We start from the raw sequence: 20295 nt of genomic DNA on the forward strand, positions 1-20295 counted from the left end.
CTTCCAATACAATCAGGGAAATCATATAAATATAGGCAGCACTTTATCATGTTTTCTCAATAAAAGAAAAGCCAGACCAGAATTTTGAACCAATATCAGGAACATCTGGGATACATGTGCAATCTCCATCTCCCTCTCAACGTTCTTGTACACAAGTAAAAACCAGAGCTGCATTTGTGGGCCTTTGATCAATACTATACCGGGAAGTTAAAAAGGCATTTGATTTTTTAAGAACTAAACCACATATGAGAATCAGCTCATGTGGGCATGCATGCACAAGCACACACACAGACACCCACATCCACACATATCAGACACACAATATTAATAGGTAAAAAAAAGTTACCCAAGTATGGACTTAAGTAAAACTTCAAACACAGATACAAAAGTTACGAGAAAATCAAACTGAAACATTCACTTATCATAGGTAAACAAAACAAAATCTTAAGTAAAAATAAGAACCAGTATTCTTATTTTAATACAGCACTAACTGAAATGAATACATTTCCATGAAAAAAAAAGTTAGTCAACATTTCAAAATCTCTTATTTTCAATATAGGTGTTTTGGGTGTGCAAACTACGTAATACTATAAACAAAACAAAAACATTTCCTATGGTAATTAAATATTAAGACACATGCGCAAAAAAGAAAGTGTTAATAGGTATTCGTTTTTTTACGTATAATACCCTTCAGGGTGGGTGCTGCAGGTAAATATCAGACCTTCAAGGGATAGGGAGGCACTCTGCTTGCTTAATCTGCCTCTCAACACCGCTCTATGGTCCATTATTTTCCTGTAATGCCCACCTTGTCAGGTGTTACTGTTTGCTTGAAGAACTCCAGTTCAGCAGACTTGTAAGAGCATTCTTCTGTTCTAGACCAAGAAAAGTGGAAAAGCTCAGCATATTAAATAAATATTCAATACAGTGTGAAGAAATGTATAACAAAATGTTGCAAATCTATGATATGACAATAAAGTGACACAAAGCTGTAAAAAGTAAGTCAGTCTGACTTAATAACCAAAGCTTCTGTTTACCTGAGATGTTCCACAGGCTCTGCACGGCACTGAAACTGAATTATTCAGTGGAACAGGACTGATTATGGTTGGTGTTTTCCTATACTTCTGATCAACTTCTGCCATGCAGTTGCTGACCTGTTCTGACCGAATGGTAGCAGTAATGTTCAAACGTTCACAGCCAAAAGAGGAACAATAACTCTGACCATCTCTCTCATTTCTTGCCTGAAGGTAGATGAACAGCAACCTAGGGAAGGAATGTGAGATGCCTGAAACCAGAAACAGCCAAGGAATGCATTGTATATGTTATGTCATACTAAACGCTGCTAATTCTTCAGGCCAATTGCAAATCCAACATCTTTCACCAACGCTATGGATTAAGTGGTGTGCAGATTAAGGATAGTCACCTGCTAAATTCCCATCATAGTTTTCATTCAGCATTTAATATTATCAATGTACTAATATACAAATCTATGTGGATAAAGGCCTTCTAACTGGGACATTACTCCCACTTAATTTCCTATGGAGCAAGAATCGGCTTTACTACAGAACCTCTCTGATGGTTTCATTATCCTCTATCAAAAATAAGCATTCCCATTCATTATGAAAATGCAATATCGAACCTAGAAACCCTCTTCTGGAGTGCAGCAAGAATCAATTAATAATGTCCCTAAAAACCACCTCATCAAAAATGACTTTCTGTGCTGACAACCTTCCCCTTAACCTTAAAGAAACACGGAGCCTTGCAAGATGATCTAAACTATTTCCTTGGTTCATGAAAATGCAAGTACAACTTAATGTAACTAAAATAAACTTTAATTTGTTTAGTAGTCAACAAAAAGCAGCCTCCTGTACAAACTCCTACCATTACCAAACTTTGGGAAATATTATCTCACCAGTAAACAGCTATAATAAATACTTAGGCTTCCATGACCACACAGAATCAGGTGCTGTCAAAACTCCAAGTATCGCCAATGCAAAAAAAAGGCCTATTTGTTCTCCATCGTGGAGGGGTGGGGTTGAGAAATGACCAAGAGGGTCAGTCAATGAGGCAGCCATCAAGGGCAGGGAACTTTTCTGTTTAACTCTAATGCTTGGAATGTGCATAAGGCTCTGATCAAAAATTCCTACCACTTCTATTTTTGCTCTTATTTTTAATGTTAATGTGTTGTACTGATATGTTAAATTTATATAAAAAAATCTTTAAAAAATCCTAATACTTCTATAAAAACAATGCTACCCAACTTGATTAACTATACTGTCATCAGAATAGTCAAAGCTATTAGACCTATAACATGATTTCAACCCAATACCTCCACGTGAGTAAGGCAGAAATGTTCCACACTTTCAAACAACTCTTTACCATGAAGCACAAGTACGGTACATGGACACTCTTCTATTATAATAGACATTTTAAATTCTACTAGATCCATAAAGTTGTATTCATTCCACAGTTTACACAGACATAAGTAAACATTACCAAAAAAAATGTTTCACTGTCCAGGTACCAAAAAATATGTAAAAGTCACTGCAGAGCAAACCATTTAGATAGATGTTATTTATAACATACATTATATAATTAATATTCTTCTAATGTTTGCAATATTCATGTCATCCAAAACATGTCCAAATAATGAAACATTTTGAAACAGTACCCCAATGTCCATTATTTTTCACTCACTTAATTCACATCTGAAAAGTATATAGTCATACATATAACCGTACCTGCATAAAAAACACCCACTTTACAGACCTAAAAACAGCTAACTAGTGGCCATCTTAACATTTGTAAGAAACCTCTAAAAACACTAAGCCCAAAATCAATACATTACAGTAAAAAAGAAGTTATGTACGCACCATAACATTGCATGTGAGTTGTTTATCTCGCCTTTATTCTCACTGATGGGTTCGGAGCCGATCCTCGACTCCGACACGGCCGATAGCAAAGCTCAAGATTTGCCAGTAGCTCGAGACCAAGCCCCTTATCCCACAATGCACTGCTGGAATTACCTCAGATCTTGTTTGCTGCATGTATACATACCCCATGTAAGGGGTGCACTCCCCAAGTAGGAATAAAAAGTATAGAACAACCAGGATGATACTAGCCTCTAGGTCAACTGTCAGCCAGGAGGGGGGTGGAGGGAGGGATGTGAGAATAAAGGTGAGATAAACAACTCACATGGAACGTTATGGTAAGTACATAACTTCTTTATGTGAAGTTGTTAAATCTCGCCGTTTATTCTCACTGATGGGTAGCGTCCCTAGCATCTGCAATCCTGGGTGGCTCATGGGAGCACATTTTTCAGGACCGTAGAACCAAAAGAAGACCTGTCCCCGGAAGCCTTATCTACTTTGTAATGTGTGATAAAGGTATGAGACTTAGACCAGGTAGCTGCAGCACAAATGTTATCAAGGGGCAATTTAGCTTGAAAGGTAGAAGACGTAGAAATGGCTCTGGTGGAATGAGCCTTTGCTTTGTGTGGCAAAGGTACGTTAGCATTTGCATGAACAAATGAGATGCAATCCGATAACCATTTTGAAAGGGTTGTTTTAGCCACTGGTCTACCTTTTCTGGCCTCCGAAAAGGATACAAAGAGTTGATCTGATTTTCTAATATCCTTAGTTCTATCAAGATAAAATCTGAGCTGTCTGTGTACATCAAGTTTGTGCAGCATGTATTCCAATTTGTTGGAATGGATGGGAAAAAAGACTGGCAACTCAATGACCTGATTGATATTAGACTCAGAACAGACTTTAGGCAAAAAGGAGGGGTTTGTTCTGAGAGATACTCTATCAGCATGGAAAATCCTATAAGGAGGTCTGATAGATAATGCTTGAAGTTCTGACACTCTGCAGGCAGAAGTAATGGCCACTGGAAAAAAAGTTTTCCAGGACAATAATTTGAGATCACAAGATGATGCTGGTTCGAAGGGGGAAGAATTATTTGAGATAGCATAAAATTCAAATTCCAGGGAGAAGGGATTTTGACAGGAGGTCTCATGTGAAAAATACCTTTGAGAAAAACCCTAGATAACTTGGGTCATAATATTTAACCCATTGAATCCAAGGTGGAAATTAGATATGGCAGCTAACTGAACCCGAACTGTGGCAGCTGCTGCTCCTTCCTTAAAAATCATTGTCAAAAACTCTAAAATGGACGACGAAGGAGCTTGGAAAGAGTCAATTTTTTCTATACTGGCCCAAATGGAGAACCTTTTCCACTTACTGCGATATAGTTTTCTGGTGGATGGCTTATGAGAAGATAATAGAATTTGTCTTGTGTCATCTGAGAGTGAATGAAGCCTGGCTATTTGGGGAAGTGATCAGCCAAGCAGTCAGCTTCAGAGACTGCAATGAAGGATGGAGGTCCTCTGACGGGTGTGTCAGGAGGTCTGGAACTGGGTCCAGGATCCATGGATCCTCCAGCAGATGATGGTGAAGAAAAGGGAACCAAATTTGTCGAGGCCAATGGGGGGCTTTAAGGATAACAGTCCTTCCCAGTGATTTTGCTTTCTGTAAAAACCTGGGTATCAATGAAATTGGTGGGAATGCATACAGGAGACCTGGAGGCCAATCGTGTACGATTGCGTTTCTTGGGGGATGTCTCGGAGGTGGTATTAGGGCAAAGTAGCATCTGCATTTGGTACTGATATGACTGGCAAAGAGGTCGCAGCAAGGCTGGCCCCATTTGTGGAAAATCACATCCGCAACGTGTTGGTTGAGAGACCACTCGTGAGGTACAAGGATTGCCTTGCTCAGCATTTCCCTGGGATGTGCGTTGCTAATAGAAAATGCTGGGATGACACGGCCCATTGCCATACCCTGAGGGCTTCTCGACAAAGGGAATAAGACTTGGTTCAGCCTTGTTTGTTCAAGTACCAGACCACTGACATGTTGTCTGTCTGAATTGCAATTGTCCCTAGAGGAAGAGAGTCCTGGAAGTACTGCAACGCCAGAAGTACTGCTCTCAACTCCAGAACACTGATATGCAGGTGTGACTCTTAATCCATCCATGTGCCTTAGGCAGTCTTACCCTGAAAATGGCCCCCCACCCTATCAGGGAAGCGTCCATGGTCACAGTGGCTACTGGGGGTGGGGCACAAAGGATCTTCCTACTGTGACATGAAGAGACGTCAACCACCACCGAAGGTCTCTCTTGAAAGAATTTGTGATGAGGATCATATGGTTCATTGGCAATTTCTGGTAAGACCATTGAGTGAACAGGAGCCATTGAAGAATTCGCATATGCATCCTTGCGAGTGGAATGGCTATAATTGCTGCCACCATCAAACCTAGTACCTTCAAGACCTCTGCGGCTGTAGCTCTGTTCTTTGACCCCAATGCGCTGATGTGTTGGCGAAGAAGTGAGACCCTTTTGACTGGAAGACATAGAATGGTGGGTGAGGTATCTAACTCTGTTCCTATAAAGACGGTATGCTGCGATGGTGACAAGGCAGACGTTTCAAAGTTGACTGTAATGCCTAAGTGGTGGCAGAGTGTTAGAGTAGATTGTATTGCCTGAATCAATTGATGCCTGGTGGTAGTGGTGAGGAGCCAATCGTCTAGATATGGAAACACCTGGAATCCTAGACACCTCAGGTGAGCTGTGACCACTGGCATGCATTTGAACACTCTGGGGGCTGTAGTGAGACCAAAGGGCAGGGCTCGAAACTGGTAGTGATTGGCTCCCAGCCGGAAACGCAGGTGATCTCTGGAGCATCTGTCCATCTTTATGTGGTAGTACACGTCCTTGAGATCGATGGAGCACATCCAATCGCTTTTCCCTAGAAAGGAAAGAATGGCCTGAAGCATGACTATTCGGAACTTCTCTTTTTTTTTTTTTTACAAATTGGTTGAGTCTGCTGAAGTCCAAGATAGGTCTCCAGTCCCGTTTTCTTTGGAACCAAAAAGAATCTTGAGTAAGTTCCGAATCCAATTTGGTCTGCTGGGACTGGCTGGATGACTCTTTTTCTAGCAACTTGCGGACCTCTATAGTTGCTTGTTCCCTGAGACTGGGTGGAACATCCGGGATTCTGTTTACAGGAGTGGGAGGGGAAGAGAAAGGTATGAAATACCCTCTAGAAAACTAAGCTTTGTACCTAGGTATCGGACATTATGCTTAGCCAGGCTTCTGGGTACAAAGATAAGTGACCCTCAACTACCTCCAGAGCTGGACAGCCAGGTCTCCTTTTCAGGAGCGCTGGTAGGGCTGACCAGAGAACTGGCGTCTGTCACTCTGCTGTTGCGGACCCCCCCCCCCCCCCGCCGTGTGGGCAGTGTCTTCCATTATAACCCCGTCCTCTGCCTCTAGAGGGGGTTTCGCCACGTGTGTCCTGAAAGGCTCCCTCTGCTTTTCGAAACCACATCTTTCCACCCTTGGGACAGGGCCGAGTAGGGGTAGAAAAACAGACTCCAATGGCAGATAGAATCTTGCCTTTCTGCTCACACCTGGTTAAGAGTTTCCTTTACCTTGGGCCCAAACAGGGATGAACCATTAAATGGGGTGTTGATAAAGCAAGACTTGAAAGGCTCCGCAAACAGAGACGCATCCAGGTTTGTCTACGCAGGGCAATGCCTGAACTAGAGGCTCTACTCAAACCATCAGCTGTGTAAGATATGAGATTCATGGATGAGTTCACAATCGAGTTTAGGGTAGCGAGCTGTGTGTTAACTTTGTCGGCAACGCCTGCAGCTACTGTACCCTGGAGAGTATCTCCTAGCTCTTTCAGAAGATCACTTTGTAGTCTTGTAAAATGGGTTAAATAGTTCAGTGATCGAAGGAAAATGGTCGCTGAACTAAACATGCATTTCCCATATCTATCCATGATCCTAGAATCTCTGTTAGGAGGATGGATAGATGAAGACATCTCAGACTTTTCCTTTTTGGTGGCTGCTGCCACCACCATGGCATCAACAGGCTCTCCCTTAGTCAAAAAGGCTTTGTCCACTGGGGCAGAGATGAACTTATTCGGCTTCTGAGGGACAGATTCCATGGCCTCTGGAGACTCCCACACCTTACTAAAGATTAGCTCCATGAGCTCATCGTAAGGTGGAGACATCCAAGAAGTGGAAGGTTGAGACCCGAAAGCCCTCAAGAGCACTGACTCTTCTTCAGTAGGGCTTTTGGACTGCCAACCGCCCCTCTGATTAAGGACGTCTAATATCTCCGCAAAGGAGATATCCTCAGAGGGGGATTGAGGGGACCCTTCTAACTCATCCAAGTCAATGTCAGATGTCAAAGACTCCTGTGGGGAGTCCAAGTACCTCCTCTTGCACAATCTCTTCCTGGGTGCCTCCTCAGTGGGGGGATCTGGGGAGGTCTCAGAAGAGCACAGGGTGCCCTGTGGGGCTACTTGAGGCTCAGGGTCTCTATGCTTGGATAGGACCAGTAGAAGCAGGAGCGGACACAGGCGCTTTAGGGAAGGAGGAAGTCAAACCTGATGCTGATGATGTCTTTGGAGACAGGACTCTCCTCATGGCATCGAACGCACCATGGCTCCAACGAGAAGGGGTAGACTGATCCGAAGGGACCATCTGAGCCTCCCGCACAGAGGCCATGGGCTCTGAGCCCGAGGTAGGAGCAGAGCTCATCCAAGCCGAAGCCCCGAGAGGAAAAGTCGGCACAGACAAATCGGTACGACTATCCTCTCCAGACCCGACAGAGTGTCTGCTCCTAGAGTCCCCAGTCAGCGCAGTGGATGTCCGAATAGATGGAACCGATAACACCAGAACAGGTCTCGGCTCCACAGGCTCAACAACCATCAGGTCTGGCTCCTTCAGCTCCGAAAGTCCAGTACAGCTCGGAGGAGTAGTAGTCAAGTCTGGGTTAATGGTCTTCGGCTCAGACGAAGGCATCGGAGCAGACAACAATTTGGCAAGGCCTGGTGCCCGTAAAAGCTTCTGCACCAACCGGTCCATATCCAGATCTGACAGGCTGACAGAAGACTTCGAGGAGTGCACCGAGGGTGCTGACTGGAGCAGAGGAGATGAGGGAATCGCAGAAACTGGCTCCAAAGCTGTGAGCTGGTTCTGAACAGATGGGACATTCGGTTCCAAGGACAGTGGAACCTATGACCCTACACCCTCCATTTTGTTAGTCTTTTTCAATGCTTTTGAGTCACCTGAAGATTTAGATGACATTGAGGCTCTACTAGCACCATCCTGGTCATCCAGTGTTTCCAAGAAAGGGTGCTGAAGTAAACCTCTATCCACTAATTTCCTCCTTCTCTCTAAAAGAACCCTGGAAGAGAAGGAGTGACAGATGCTACAAGAGTCTTGGAGGTGTAATGCCCCCAGACAATAAACACACTGAACATGCCCGTCAGTGACTGACTTTTTTTGTCCACAATCCGGACATTTTTTGAAGCCAGATTTAGGATGTGGCATCTCTTTCTCATCAGACATCTCTATTATAAAATTAAACAATTTTAAACAATTGAAACACACAAGAAATTATCTAGCAAAGTACTCCTAGAATGTGATTAAATACAAGGCCAACTACTAGGCCAACACTATGGGAAAAAAGAAACAAGCCAACACAGGGCACTTACCTACAACTGAATCTAAGTCTAAAACTATATAGAATACATATATATATATATATATATATATATATAAACTATCCTAACAAGAAAGTCAAGAAAAAAAAGTTTTTAAACTTGCAAATAGATGAATCTATCGCAAAATATTGGTCCGAGCTATCTGGAACACCGAGATCTGTGCCACGGCAAACTAAATCTGAGGTAATTCCAGCAGTGCATCATGGGATAAGGGGCTTGGTCTCGTGCTGCTGGCAAACCTTGAGCTTTGCTATCGGCCATGTCGGAGCCGGGGAACAGCTCCGAACCCATCAGTGAGAATAAACAGCGAGATTTAACAACTTCACATTTATTGTTTATATCCAGTTTCTCAAAATTGCTTTTCCAGTGAATAATTACAGAAACCCAAGCTACTTTCCCATTGTATATTCAGCACCAAGCCCAGTCCTGCTTGGCATCTACTGCTCAGAAATACAAGCAAATGTCAAAGGCCATTGGTTTATCAAGTTTACAGATAACTGCATACTGGGAGCAGTCACTGAATCCTCAGAATTCTCAGTCATCCTCCAAGAAAGTAAAGATCCCAGTGAATGTTCACCATACAGACCCATCTCACTTCTTAATATAGATTATAAAATTTTTATGGCAATACATGCTGCTTGAATAAAACAATTACTACCATTTTTGATAGAGGAGGATCAAACAGGTTTTATAAAAGATAGGAACACTTATGACAACATCAAAAGAATTCTTTCCTTAATTGATTATATAAATGTCACAAAAAACAAAATGAATGTTATTAGTTTAGACATAAATAGCGCATTTGATTCAGTGAACTGGGATTATTTATTTTTAGTTTTAGAAGAACAAGGTATCTCAAACAACTTCACTTTAATAAAATCATTATATGAAAAATCATTGTCTTATATAAAACTGGGATCTTGTCTGTCTAAATCTATTAAAATAACAAAGGGCACAAAACAAGACTGCCCTCTTTCTCCGTTATTGTTTGCGCTAGTCATTGAACCCTTAGCAAATAATATATGTAAGGATAAAAATATTGAAGGAATACAATTAGACAACAGCCTAGAGCTTAAAATTCAACTTTTTGCAAATGATATTTTAATTACCTTAAAGAATAATAATAGCTCTTTAAAAGCATTATGGGACTCAATTCAAAACTTTCAAAATGTTTAGAGTCTTAAATTTAATGAGAACAAAACAAATGCATTGTTTATAAATACTAATAAAAAAGATCTAAATAAAAAATACCATAAATATATCCCCACCGATAATACAATTAAATACTTGGGAATTATAATAATGAACAACCTAGATACTACAATTGAAACAAATTATAAAGAGACCTTAAATAATATTAAAAATCTAATACAAAGATGGAATAAGTTCTTCTTTTCAATGGAAAAAAGGCTCTATATAATTAAAATGATCATATTTCCAAAAATTCTTTATCTTATACAAGCTTGTTCTTTGCCACCAGCTAAATCGCACCTAAAACAATTAAATGATTTAATGGTAAGATTCCTATGGTATCCAAAAAAACCAAGGATAGCTATGAAATATCATCTAGATGATTGGGATATGGGTGGCATAGGTTTACCAGACATTGAAGCATATTTGCAGTCATCTGTTATTAAAACAATATCATTATGGCTAAATACAAAATATACATCAAAATGGAAGCTAGTTCATGAGAGAATCTGGTTAAAATCAGGATTTGTTGTAGCAAATAAGTATACCGATTTCATACCAATTTTCTATGGCTGATGAAGGAATATATGATGATACATAAGTATAAAAATATAAGTTCCAAATACATTACTTATACATTAAAAATTTTCCAAAATCTTATTAATAGCAATCCTGATATTAAAGCATGGTCATTTTTATTAAATCCAGTAGCGTATACACAAGGTAATATAATAACATTTGATATAAAAGTAGTCAACATGCTAAAAGAAAAGGGATTAATATATTGGCATCAATTGGTAAATTCTGGAAAACTTCTGACAATAGACCAAATTAAACGGAAATTAAATATGGAAAATAGTTCATGGCTACATGTACAAGAATTAAGACAGTATATATTAAGCAAACAAGAAACAATGCAACCATCAATAAAACAGAATGTTTCTAATCTTATAGAACATATAATATTACTAATGAATCAACCCATTACTGGAAAGGGATACTTATCTATTTATAAAACAAATAAAAAAATAAAAACTTATAATAATGACAAAATATGGAATTATTATAGATCAATTAATAGACATGTGCCAAATGACAGAGACAAAAAATTAATTTTCCTCTCTCCAAAGCAGACATCACTTTCACTACATTGGAGACTCTTTACATGGCAATTCATACACAGATCTTACATAACCCCTCATAAAATGGAATTTATGTTTAAGAAAAGTATTGGCTGCTGGAGATCTGATTTATCAATAAAAGCAGACTGGCAACATATGTTCTACGAATGCCATTTGATTAAACCATTTTGGGATAAAATAAATTATTTTCTGCAAATGGTATTCAATGACAAATTCCAGATTTCCAAATCTATTATTTTGTTTAATGCACCTGTACCTGACTGTGTACCAAGAACTAAATATATAATCTTGTGGACTCTACTAGCCATTGCAAGGAAGAACATTACATCAAACTGGAAATCCAAAGCTTCTCCAACTTTTAAGCAATTCATGAATATGGTGTCAGCAGTATCGCAATTGGAAATGAACACTATTAAAGGAAGAACTGAAAAAGAAAAGTATTTTGCCATATTAGTAAGACAATTTATTATTTACTCTATGTTTTGATACTATCAAATTTGTATATTGCAAGTATTTACTCATTTTGCTTATGAATGTTAATTGTTATGGCTATTTCTGTTTGCATGTGTATTGCGTGTACTAACTCACTTTGTTTATAAATTTCATCTTGTTATGGCTATTTCTGTTTAAACTTGTAATAACCATTGCAGCTTTTCTCCCCGGGCCTCCACTGAAAATGAACATATATCCAGCTAGACTAGCCCAGTCAACAAATGTAAAATAAATAACTAAATAAATAAATAAGAACTACATTATATATAGCATGGCAAAAAGTAACTGAAATACTGGAGAGTAATGACTGTAGCAGATTATAATCAGGAAACAATTGTATAGAAAGTCAATTATATGCAATCAATAGACACGCTTGTAAATACTTTATTTTGGTTTTAATGTTTGATATCTGTTTAGAGGTTTTAGCCAACCTTTTTAAATCATTTGTAAATACTTCACTGTCAAAAATAACCTGCATTCATGTTGTCTTGTTTTTGGAAATGAATAAAAATATTTATAAAAAAAAAAAAAAAGGCGGCGGCTTGTTCCAAACAAATGACTAGTAAATGCAAAAACTGCAATACTGCATCCTTTGGGAAACTTCCACAGTGACAATACACCCCTAACAGCTGATCCAGTAGTTTGAGGTTTGGGAATATACACAGACAGTGACCTAGCATTCAAATGACATGCGACATTCAACTGACATGTGTCTACTGTTGTGAAGACGTCCTTCTACATTACTCAACATTTAAGCAAAAGGATAGTATCTTGGTCTAGAGATGTCATTCTCCCATGTATTCAGCCTTCATCAGGCCCATCATTGAATACAATGGCCCTTTTGGTATACACCTGTCCAGACATATACAATAAATTGAGCACCTGCAGAGATTCCTGACAAACAGATTACAGGGACTAACCACATGACCTATGCAGACCGCCACAAAGTTCTGTTGTGATACATGGTCTCTTAAAGACTATTAAGAGGTGACCTATGTCTGGCCTATTAGGCATACTCTGACCCAGTATTAGTGGACCTACTGCACATCTGCAAATCAGATGGCATCAGAAATACCTGATCCACAGACCTTAACCGCTTCTGCAACATAAGCAGAACATTTTGGAGGGACAGGTACATATCCCAGGGGATACAACTACTCTGGAACAGACTCCCTATTCATGTAAAACAAGCTCATGCTATTCAAAGGCAACTTAGATAAATGGATGGTAACAGCAAAATGTATTCCAGGACTGTCCCCTGTGCTACTGATGGCACAGGCAGCTCTTAAATTATCCCATCTTGCAGCAAGAACCCCTTCCAATCCTCTACTGTATGATCCAAGAAATATTCACTCAGAAATGGGAAGTACAGGACTAAAAGTCATGGTAAGGGTATTTGAATGCCTAATGGGATAACACAGCTATGGTTAAAGTGGCCTTTCAGGGCAGTTAGCCGAGTGTCCACCTATGAACCTATACAACTTACCATAGTGTTCCCTTCTTGTTCTGTGCTTCACTCAACTCCTCTATATCAAATGAATTTGATCATAAGCATCTTCAAATCACATTCCTCTGTCTTGCAGTCTAATGTCAGATGTAAACCTCATATACAATCCATAACTAATTGAGAATTCACAAATATCTTCATAACCATTGTAAAAAAATCACCTTACATATGACGAGAAATAAATATGAACTTGCATATACAGCACTCTAATAATTTCTGCAAAACAAAGCAGTTTATGAAAAATTACAACTCACACAGACAAGATGAACTTTGATTGTTGACTTTTCCTCTAGACTGCCAGAACTACAACACTACTTGTCCCTTTCCATGCCATATAGCAAACTGCACTATGACTGGTCTACATTTCCTGCTAGCTCTTCGAGCAGTAATGAATGACAGTCAATAAGCTTTCTTTGCTCCTAAAGTTTTCTCAGAAAACCCAATCCAAGGAGCTGGTTTGGCTTTTACAAACTGCAAAGACTCCAAGCATTCTGTTTCAGTAAGGCTGAGAAAAGTAGGTAGAAGAACAATGGAATAAACAGGAAGAGAGATTTTGGTGAGAATGACTATCCATACTGCTCATTTTTCTTCCTTTATTTTTAGGGAGGAGAATTTAATGGCCAAACCCCAAAGTAATAGAGATATAAATAAACAAACAATAAAACGAGCTGTTAACGCTTAAGACTCCAACTGAATATTACCTTAAGTGGTTCTGACTCAGTCAGGTGAGACAAGAACAGTACTTTCGTTGCTATCAGGTTAAACATAACTAATGTGTGAGCTTTTTTGTTTTGTTTTATAATTCAAGTTTGAAGTCACAGCACTTCATAATTTTACTGCGGGACAGGACTTGTATGCAAAGTACTCATGTCACTCCCTCCTTTATGTAACTGATGTCTAATATGTAAGTTTTTCTGAATCTGTGATTCCACATGCCTTCTACCACCTCCAAATTACCTGCTTCATTCTCCAGGTGAATTTATTGGCATCCATGTCTCAAGCATACAACAACATGGTTATGCTCCCAGACCTGATCTTAACCCTCTATATTATTAACCTTACCTACCAATTTAAACAAGCAAAATCAATGCCATTCTGATAATCTGAAAAAACAATCATCTCTTTTCATTACAGGTTACAAAAATTCACTTCCATAAGTTAATCTGTGATGTTCTACATACTAATGAATGTGAGACCATTGTTTTTTTCACTTAGATGAAATCTCTTCTGCTGCCATGAATGGTCACAACTGTAACACCTGGACTGAACAACAGTTGTAATTGCATATGGCTGCAAAACTATCCAACAAACTTGATCAATCCACATGAAGCAAAGTTCATCCCTGACCATATACAAATTAAACTTTGATCATTGGAAGGGAAATCACAAATTCACCCCCAGTCTGACCACTGTCTCTCTGGAGGACAGAGGTTTACAGCAAGTAAATTAATCCTCAACTGACATACTCCCCAACATAACCCTTAGCCACCACCTTACTACCATACCTCCACCACATAATAGTCCAAGGTACTTAGGGACAAAACCGGGTTGGGTTGCATTGCTACCCTGGTGGTCGTTAGCTTAGTATAAACTTAAGAACCAGTTGTCAGCTTCAGCATAATGCACAGTAAATGAGGCTGGCCAAAAGAATGTTGTTATTTTGCACATGTACTAAAAATATCAAAACAGACAAAGCAACAAAGCATTACGTTTTTGGCAAAAGATAAACAGTGACCTCAAAATGCTTTGTATTTTGAGGTTTTTATAACTCTCATTATGTGATGTACAATTCTGATAAAAAAGTATTTGTTTGCACGGATTATATTTTCTGGCTCAGTAATAAATGTTTATGACAGAAATGGTTCCAAAAATGTTAATCAAAACAAACGCATCAAACTAATTTCACTAACCCAGACATATCACTTTGTCAGCATCTCTTCAACTTGGCTCCAGGCACTTTACCATGCACAAAGTCTTGTGGAAAAGTTATTCCCATCGCAGAATTCTCAAAGTGGTGATGTCACTTACTGCTAAAGCTGAGGTTTCCCTAACTGTGTTATGTCTTCAGTCAGTGTAAACCACAACCAAACACAGACCCACATACAGGCTCATAATACTTCAGAGATTTAACACATACCCAGTGCTGTTGTCAAAAAAATATTTTCTCTCGGCCTGACTGTCCAAAAAGTCTTTAATTGAAGATGCTGCTGTATATTCTTCAACCATGGACACAACCTTTGTCAGTCTCTGGTAGACATCAGACTTCACCTGGAATATGGTGTCTCGGGGATAACACAGGGCAATACGAATCCAGTCATTTCTGTAAAATAAATCAGTTGACATCATTCAGTATTGTCAAATTAGCTATTATTAAACTACAGTAAAGGAAGCTTTTCCTGACAAAAATGTTCTCTATTACTAATTTAAAACTTAATGCATTCTGAAGACAGACTGCCACATCAAACTTTTCATGTGAAAAGAAACTCAGTTTTTCTTTTCTCTGTCAACAATGATTACTAGATTACTGTTGAAGAAGGAGTACAGCAAATGTAGATTTCAGTTGTATTCGACCACAATTTGTATACTGGGAAGGTAAGCAAAGTAAGCAGCTAAGAAGCAAGATGAGGGATTGAAAATTACTTTAAAACAAAGTTTAAAGAAAGGTGGTTATGACAAGAATTTGCTTCAAAGAACTACTTGAACAGTGAGATGTCTCAGCAGCTTTGTAAACCACAGCCTGGTGAAATTTCAAACTATTTTATTATTTTACCCCCAGTTTCAGTGGCAGCTTAGGCATTTACTCCTGCTAGCTGGTGGCGCAGCCTTTACAGTGACTTTCACAGCCTGACTTATGGAAGTGGTGTGAATCTTCGCTCTCGCTCTGAAGATGGGTTCTTTAAAGAACTACCACTGACAAGTTCTGCTAGCCTACTAACTTTACCATTCCAATAACCACAACTTTAGTGTGAACTTTTATTTCTACTTTTAGTTTATAGGGTCTTGTTAGCTACAGATCCCTGCAAACTGATGTCAAAGCACTGCTAGTGATTTCCCTGTCTGACTGGTAGAAGTGACACAAATCATAACCTTTTGCTCACAGCTGGAGAGTGGTTCTTTAAACTGCAGCAGCAGGTGAGTGACAGCTCAACACTGACTCTGCATAAAGACACACACATAGTCCTGTGCCCTTGTACTGAGGTATTTATCAGAAAAAAAAGTAGCAGTGAATGCCTCTTGAACTCAGTCAATCTACATTGTTATAGTGACCTGTGTACTCTGTATGTAAGGTGAACACCCAACAAACACCTAAACGAAATAGAAGCAAGGTTTAAGTAACTTCAAAAGTGCATTTGCAAAAAAATTTATCTCTAGTGCTTGGTTTTGTTCTATTACCAAAATATACTCCTCTAACTTCCTCTAAAATCACCAGATGCAAGGCAGACCAAAAAGAGTGCCACTGTATATTAGAGTTAATGTGCACCTAAATTATGTTTCTTGCTACCTATTCCAGATGAATTTATCTAAGAATGCACATAGGTTCATAGTTTTATACTAGGCTATCTGCCCTAAGGCATTTATAAGCCTAGCCCAAAGTTTTGTGGCTTACGCCACCCCTTATATGGAAAAATACTGTGCCCATTAGTTTATTGCGTCTCTGTCCAGCAGTGACCCAGAGATGATTCCCGGGGTAAACCTACGATCTCCCATCCACAGGTCAAGATTTCTCTTGAACAGAGCCAGCAAGGAGCTCTGCCTAACATGGACCGGGATTTTATTCCACAGCATAGGGAGTCTCTGAGTGATAAATCTATCCCTCCAGCACGTCCTATTTATATCCGTGCTAAAGTTTAAGTTGCTTGCTCTAGTGATTCTGGTGGATTTGGATTTTTTGAGGTGGAGCATGCCCATCAATTCCGGGTTGGACATGGCCTTGTATGTCAGGCACATGTCACCTCTGAGCAGACGGTATGCGACTGAATAGAGCTGGAGTTTCTTCAATCTGGCAGCATATGACAGATTTTGGAGTCCTTTATCCTTTTGGTGAGGAACTTTTGGGGTCTCTCCAATTGCTGCAGATGTCGGGTGAGATGCATCCCGAATGGGGCATTGTACTCGATCATTGGTCTGATAAGTGAAGAGTACAGGGGAACAATGACCTCACAAGATCTGGATGTGAATCCCTTCATGATCAGGTGGGCAATGTAGAAGGTCTTTCTAACCACTTTAGCAACGTGAGTGTCAAAAGAAAGGCCACTGTCAACCTGGGTCCCCAGGTCCCTGATAACCTCTTCTGTGCTTAGTGGATTGCCACCTATATGGTAGCTTGGGGTTACCTTGTTTTTCCCGAAGGGTATGACTATACATTTTTTGGCATTTAACTTCAGGCCATGGGTCTGGCACCAGCTATCTGTTTCCGTGAGTCCCCTCTGAAGGATATCCGTGTCCGATGCACTTTCCACTATGGCGCCCAGTTTGCAGTCGTCTGCAAACTTTGTCAGCCAAAGTTCTCCCATGTTGGCCTGTACTTCTGAGAAGTAGATGCCGAACAATAGGGGGCCAAGGACCGAGCCCTGTGGGACACCACTTGTGACCAGCTTGGAGTCTGACATAGCGCCAGCAACTCTAACCCTGTGGGTTCTGTCCTTAAGCCAGTTTGCAACCCATCTTGTGACATATGGGTTTACATTTAAGCTGGTAAGTTTTTCTACAATACCCGAGTGGGGTATTGTGTCGAACGCCTTTGCAAGGTCAAGGTAGGCTGTATGGACTGCCTTCCCTCATCAATGGCCTTGGTGACTGTTTCGAAGAAGTCGACCAAGTTCAAAAGGCATGATCTGCCCTTGACGAAGCCAAACTGGGTCAGGTCCAATGTCTGCAAGTCCCCTATATCTTTGTTTATGAGCTCCATTATGATCCTCTCCATAGCTTTGCAGACCAGACTTGTTAAGCTTATGGGGCGGTAATTACCAGGGTCCGTAGAGGCACCGCCTTTGTGGAGTGGGACCACAGTTGCCGTACGCCACTCCTTGGGCACGTATCCTGTGGTAAGGCTGAGATTAAACAGCTGCCTTATGTGCAGGTTTAGTTCCTCATTGAGCTCGTGTAGCACACAGCCAGGGACACCATCCGGTCCCATTGATGCTGTGTTTTTAGCTTTAGAGAGAGCAGCTTTCACCTGCGCACTTGAGATGTCTGGGAGGCTACACTCCGCTGGGATAGTTCTCTCTCCTTTAGGGGGGGAGAGCGGGGTGAAGTTTGCACTGAACCTGTCTGTCAGTATGTTGGCAATGTCTGTGGGTTCAGTGATTTTTGTATCATTTTGGACTAATTCTGAGCATATCTGGGAGTTTCCACCCAGGTTCCTAACATAGCTGAAAAAGGCCTTATGATTGTCTTTTGAAACCATGGCAATTTTTCTCTCAAAATTGGCCTTAGTTGATTTTATGAGTACTCGTATTTTTTTACTAATACTGATCAGGGGTGACTTTCCTTTTACGGATTTTGTTCTATCATGTAATAGCTTACTCCTCTTATTGTAAAGTTTGTTAATGGCTGGGGTCCACCAGACTGGACGTTTGCCCTTGGAGGAAAGAGTCTTGGTTTTATTTGGGATTGCCTGGTCCATGCAGTCCTGGAGGTGTTCATAGAAGGCATTTGTAAGGGCTTCCGCAGCTTGGGTTGTGGTTTCCACTGGCTCAGGGGCCTTGAAGGATACCACACCAGTCTTGAGTAGTGTGAAGTTTGCTTTAGAGAAGTTCTTCACTGTGGTCTTTTTTGTTTGGGGTGGGGGCGGGATGTGGATTTCCAGTGAGATTAGTTTATGATCAGATCTCACAAATGAGGGATATACTTCGGGTGTGGAGCATTTTGTCCCCATGTTTGTGTTAATGAGATCTAGTATATTTTCTCCTCTCGTGGGAACAGTGACTAATTGTTCCATGGCATTTGAATTTATAAACTCCAGGAACCGTTGGGCTAGAAAGTTAGGGCTTGAGTAATGTTCCCAGTCTATATTCGGGTAGTTGAAGTCACCCAATATGATGGTGTTTGGAGATACATTTATACCCTCCAGTGTCTTCAGGAAGGTTGTGTGGGGTTCCTGAGTTTGAGAGGGTGGCCTGTAGCATGCTACAAATTGTAGAGCAGTTTTGCCTATGGTTAGTTGCACCTAGATGGTTTCCGAAGCTTCGTGCGTTGCCACCAACCTGGAGGTGTGGGTATCCTTTATGAATATGGATACACCCCCTCCTTTTGTGGTGTGGACCGTGTTTTGGGGCCGGAACGCATGATATGAGGTAAAACCTGATAGTGCCGGGGTGCTCTCAGGAGCCCTGAACCAGGTTTCAGTTACAGCACAGACATCGATGTTCTCCATACTGAGAAGGGCCTCGAGTGCGTGCATTTTGAGATTTAGACTTCTGGCACTGAGCAGCATTACCCTCAGTTTCTTCCCATTTTTGTTTTCTAGGGTGGTAGGTTTAGAATTTGAGCCTTGCCTAAAAAAGGCACTATGGGGGTGGCAAGAGCCTTAGCCAATATCCAGAATCCCAGGGGTGACAGGTGCAAGCCGTCCCTTGCGAAGCAGCGTGGCTTGTCAAGGATGTCATCCCAGGCAGACAGACACTGGATCCCCTTTGAATGACATCAGAAATTAAGCCAATTGTTAAAGCTGATCATCTTATCTCTATATTGTGGCATCATTCTTGGTGAAGGAAGGATACTGCTCAGGGTCAGGGTCATACCTGCCTGGGCTACATAATCAGAGAGCTCCTCTATGTCTCTTTTCATGTAGTCCAGGGAGGTACGTCTCAGGTCGTTCACACCAGCATGGATAATGACTGTGTCATATTTGTACTTGCCATGGAGTGACCAGAGTGCTTGTGTTATGTGGCGGATTCTAGCGCCCGATAGGCAGCTTACTGTGACCCTCTCCTTATTCAGCCTGGTGAGTGGGACGTCAGTGTGTCTGACTATGGAGTCACCTATGACAAGTATGTTTGGTGTTGTATTTGGCCTTAAGGGCTGTGACTGCTTTGCACACTGATTTTGTGGTTTATGTGTTGCTTGTGGGGTGTCTTGAGGTAGCAGTTTCTTGGGCGTCTGCTTTGGAGGCCTCTGCTGTTTAGGTAAATTTTTACTCAGAGCCTCCGAGTAAGTCTTTGTGTGTTTATGTGTTTGATTCAGTGGTGTGGTAGCATTATGTGAGGCTGGTTTTGTGGTGTGTGTAGTTGCCTTCTCCTCCTGTCTGGTCTTGCCAGTCCTGAGTTGAGAGAGCTCAGCCTCCAGTTTGGCTAAATAGCTGCATCTCTCGCAAGTATTTGTGTTATGTGGGAGGAGGAGAGGGTTGTCTGTGTACATGAGGCAATTGTAACACTGCCTCAATATTCCCA

The 20295-nt window shown here is 40.7% G+C and overlaps 1 protein-coding gene across 1 annotated transcript in view; it reads right to left on the bottom strand.

Annotated features, from left to right (window-relative positions):
* Nucleotides 1-20295, bottom strand: part of CEMIP2 (cell migration inducing hyaluronidase 2) — a 939901-nt gene that overhangs the window by 59107 nt on the left and 860499 nt on the right. Inside the window, exons 15-16 of the mRNA XM_044059182.1 lie at nt 15042-15224; nt 1035-1260 (exon numbers count right to left, since the gene is read on the bottom strand). Coding sequence (XP_043915117.1) covers nt 1035-1260; nt 15042-15224 — 409 coding nt within the window. The remainder of the gene's footprint in view (nt 1-1034; nt 1261-15041; nt 15225-20295) is intronic.

This window comes from Protopterus annectens, chromosome 17.part0, assembly GCF_019279795.1.
Source record: "Protopterus annectens isolate FY-2018-M chromosome 17.part0, PAN1.0, whole genome shotgun sequence".
Classification (NCBI taxonomy): Eukaryota; Metazoa; Chordata; order Ceratodontiformes; family Protopteridae; genus Protopterus; species Protopterus annectens.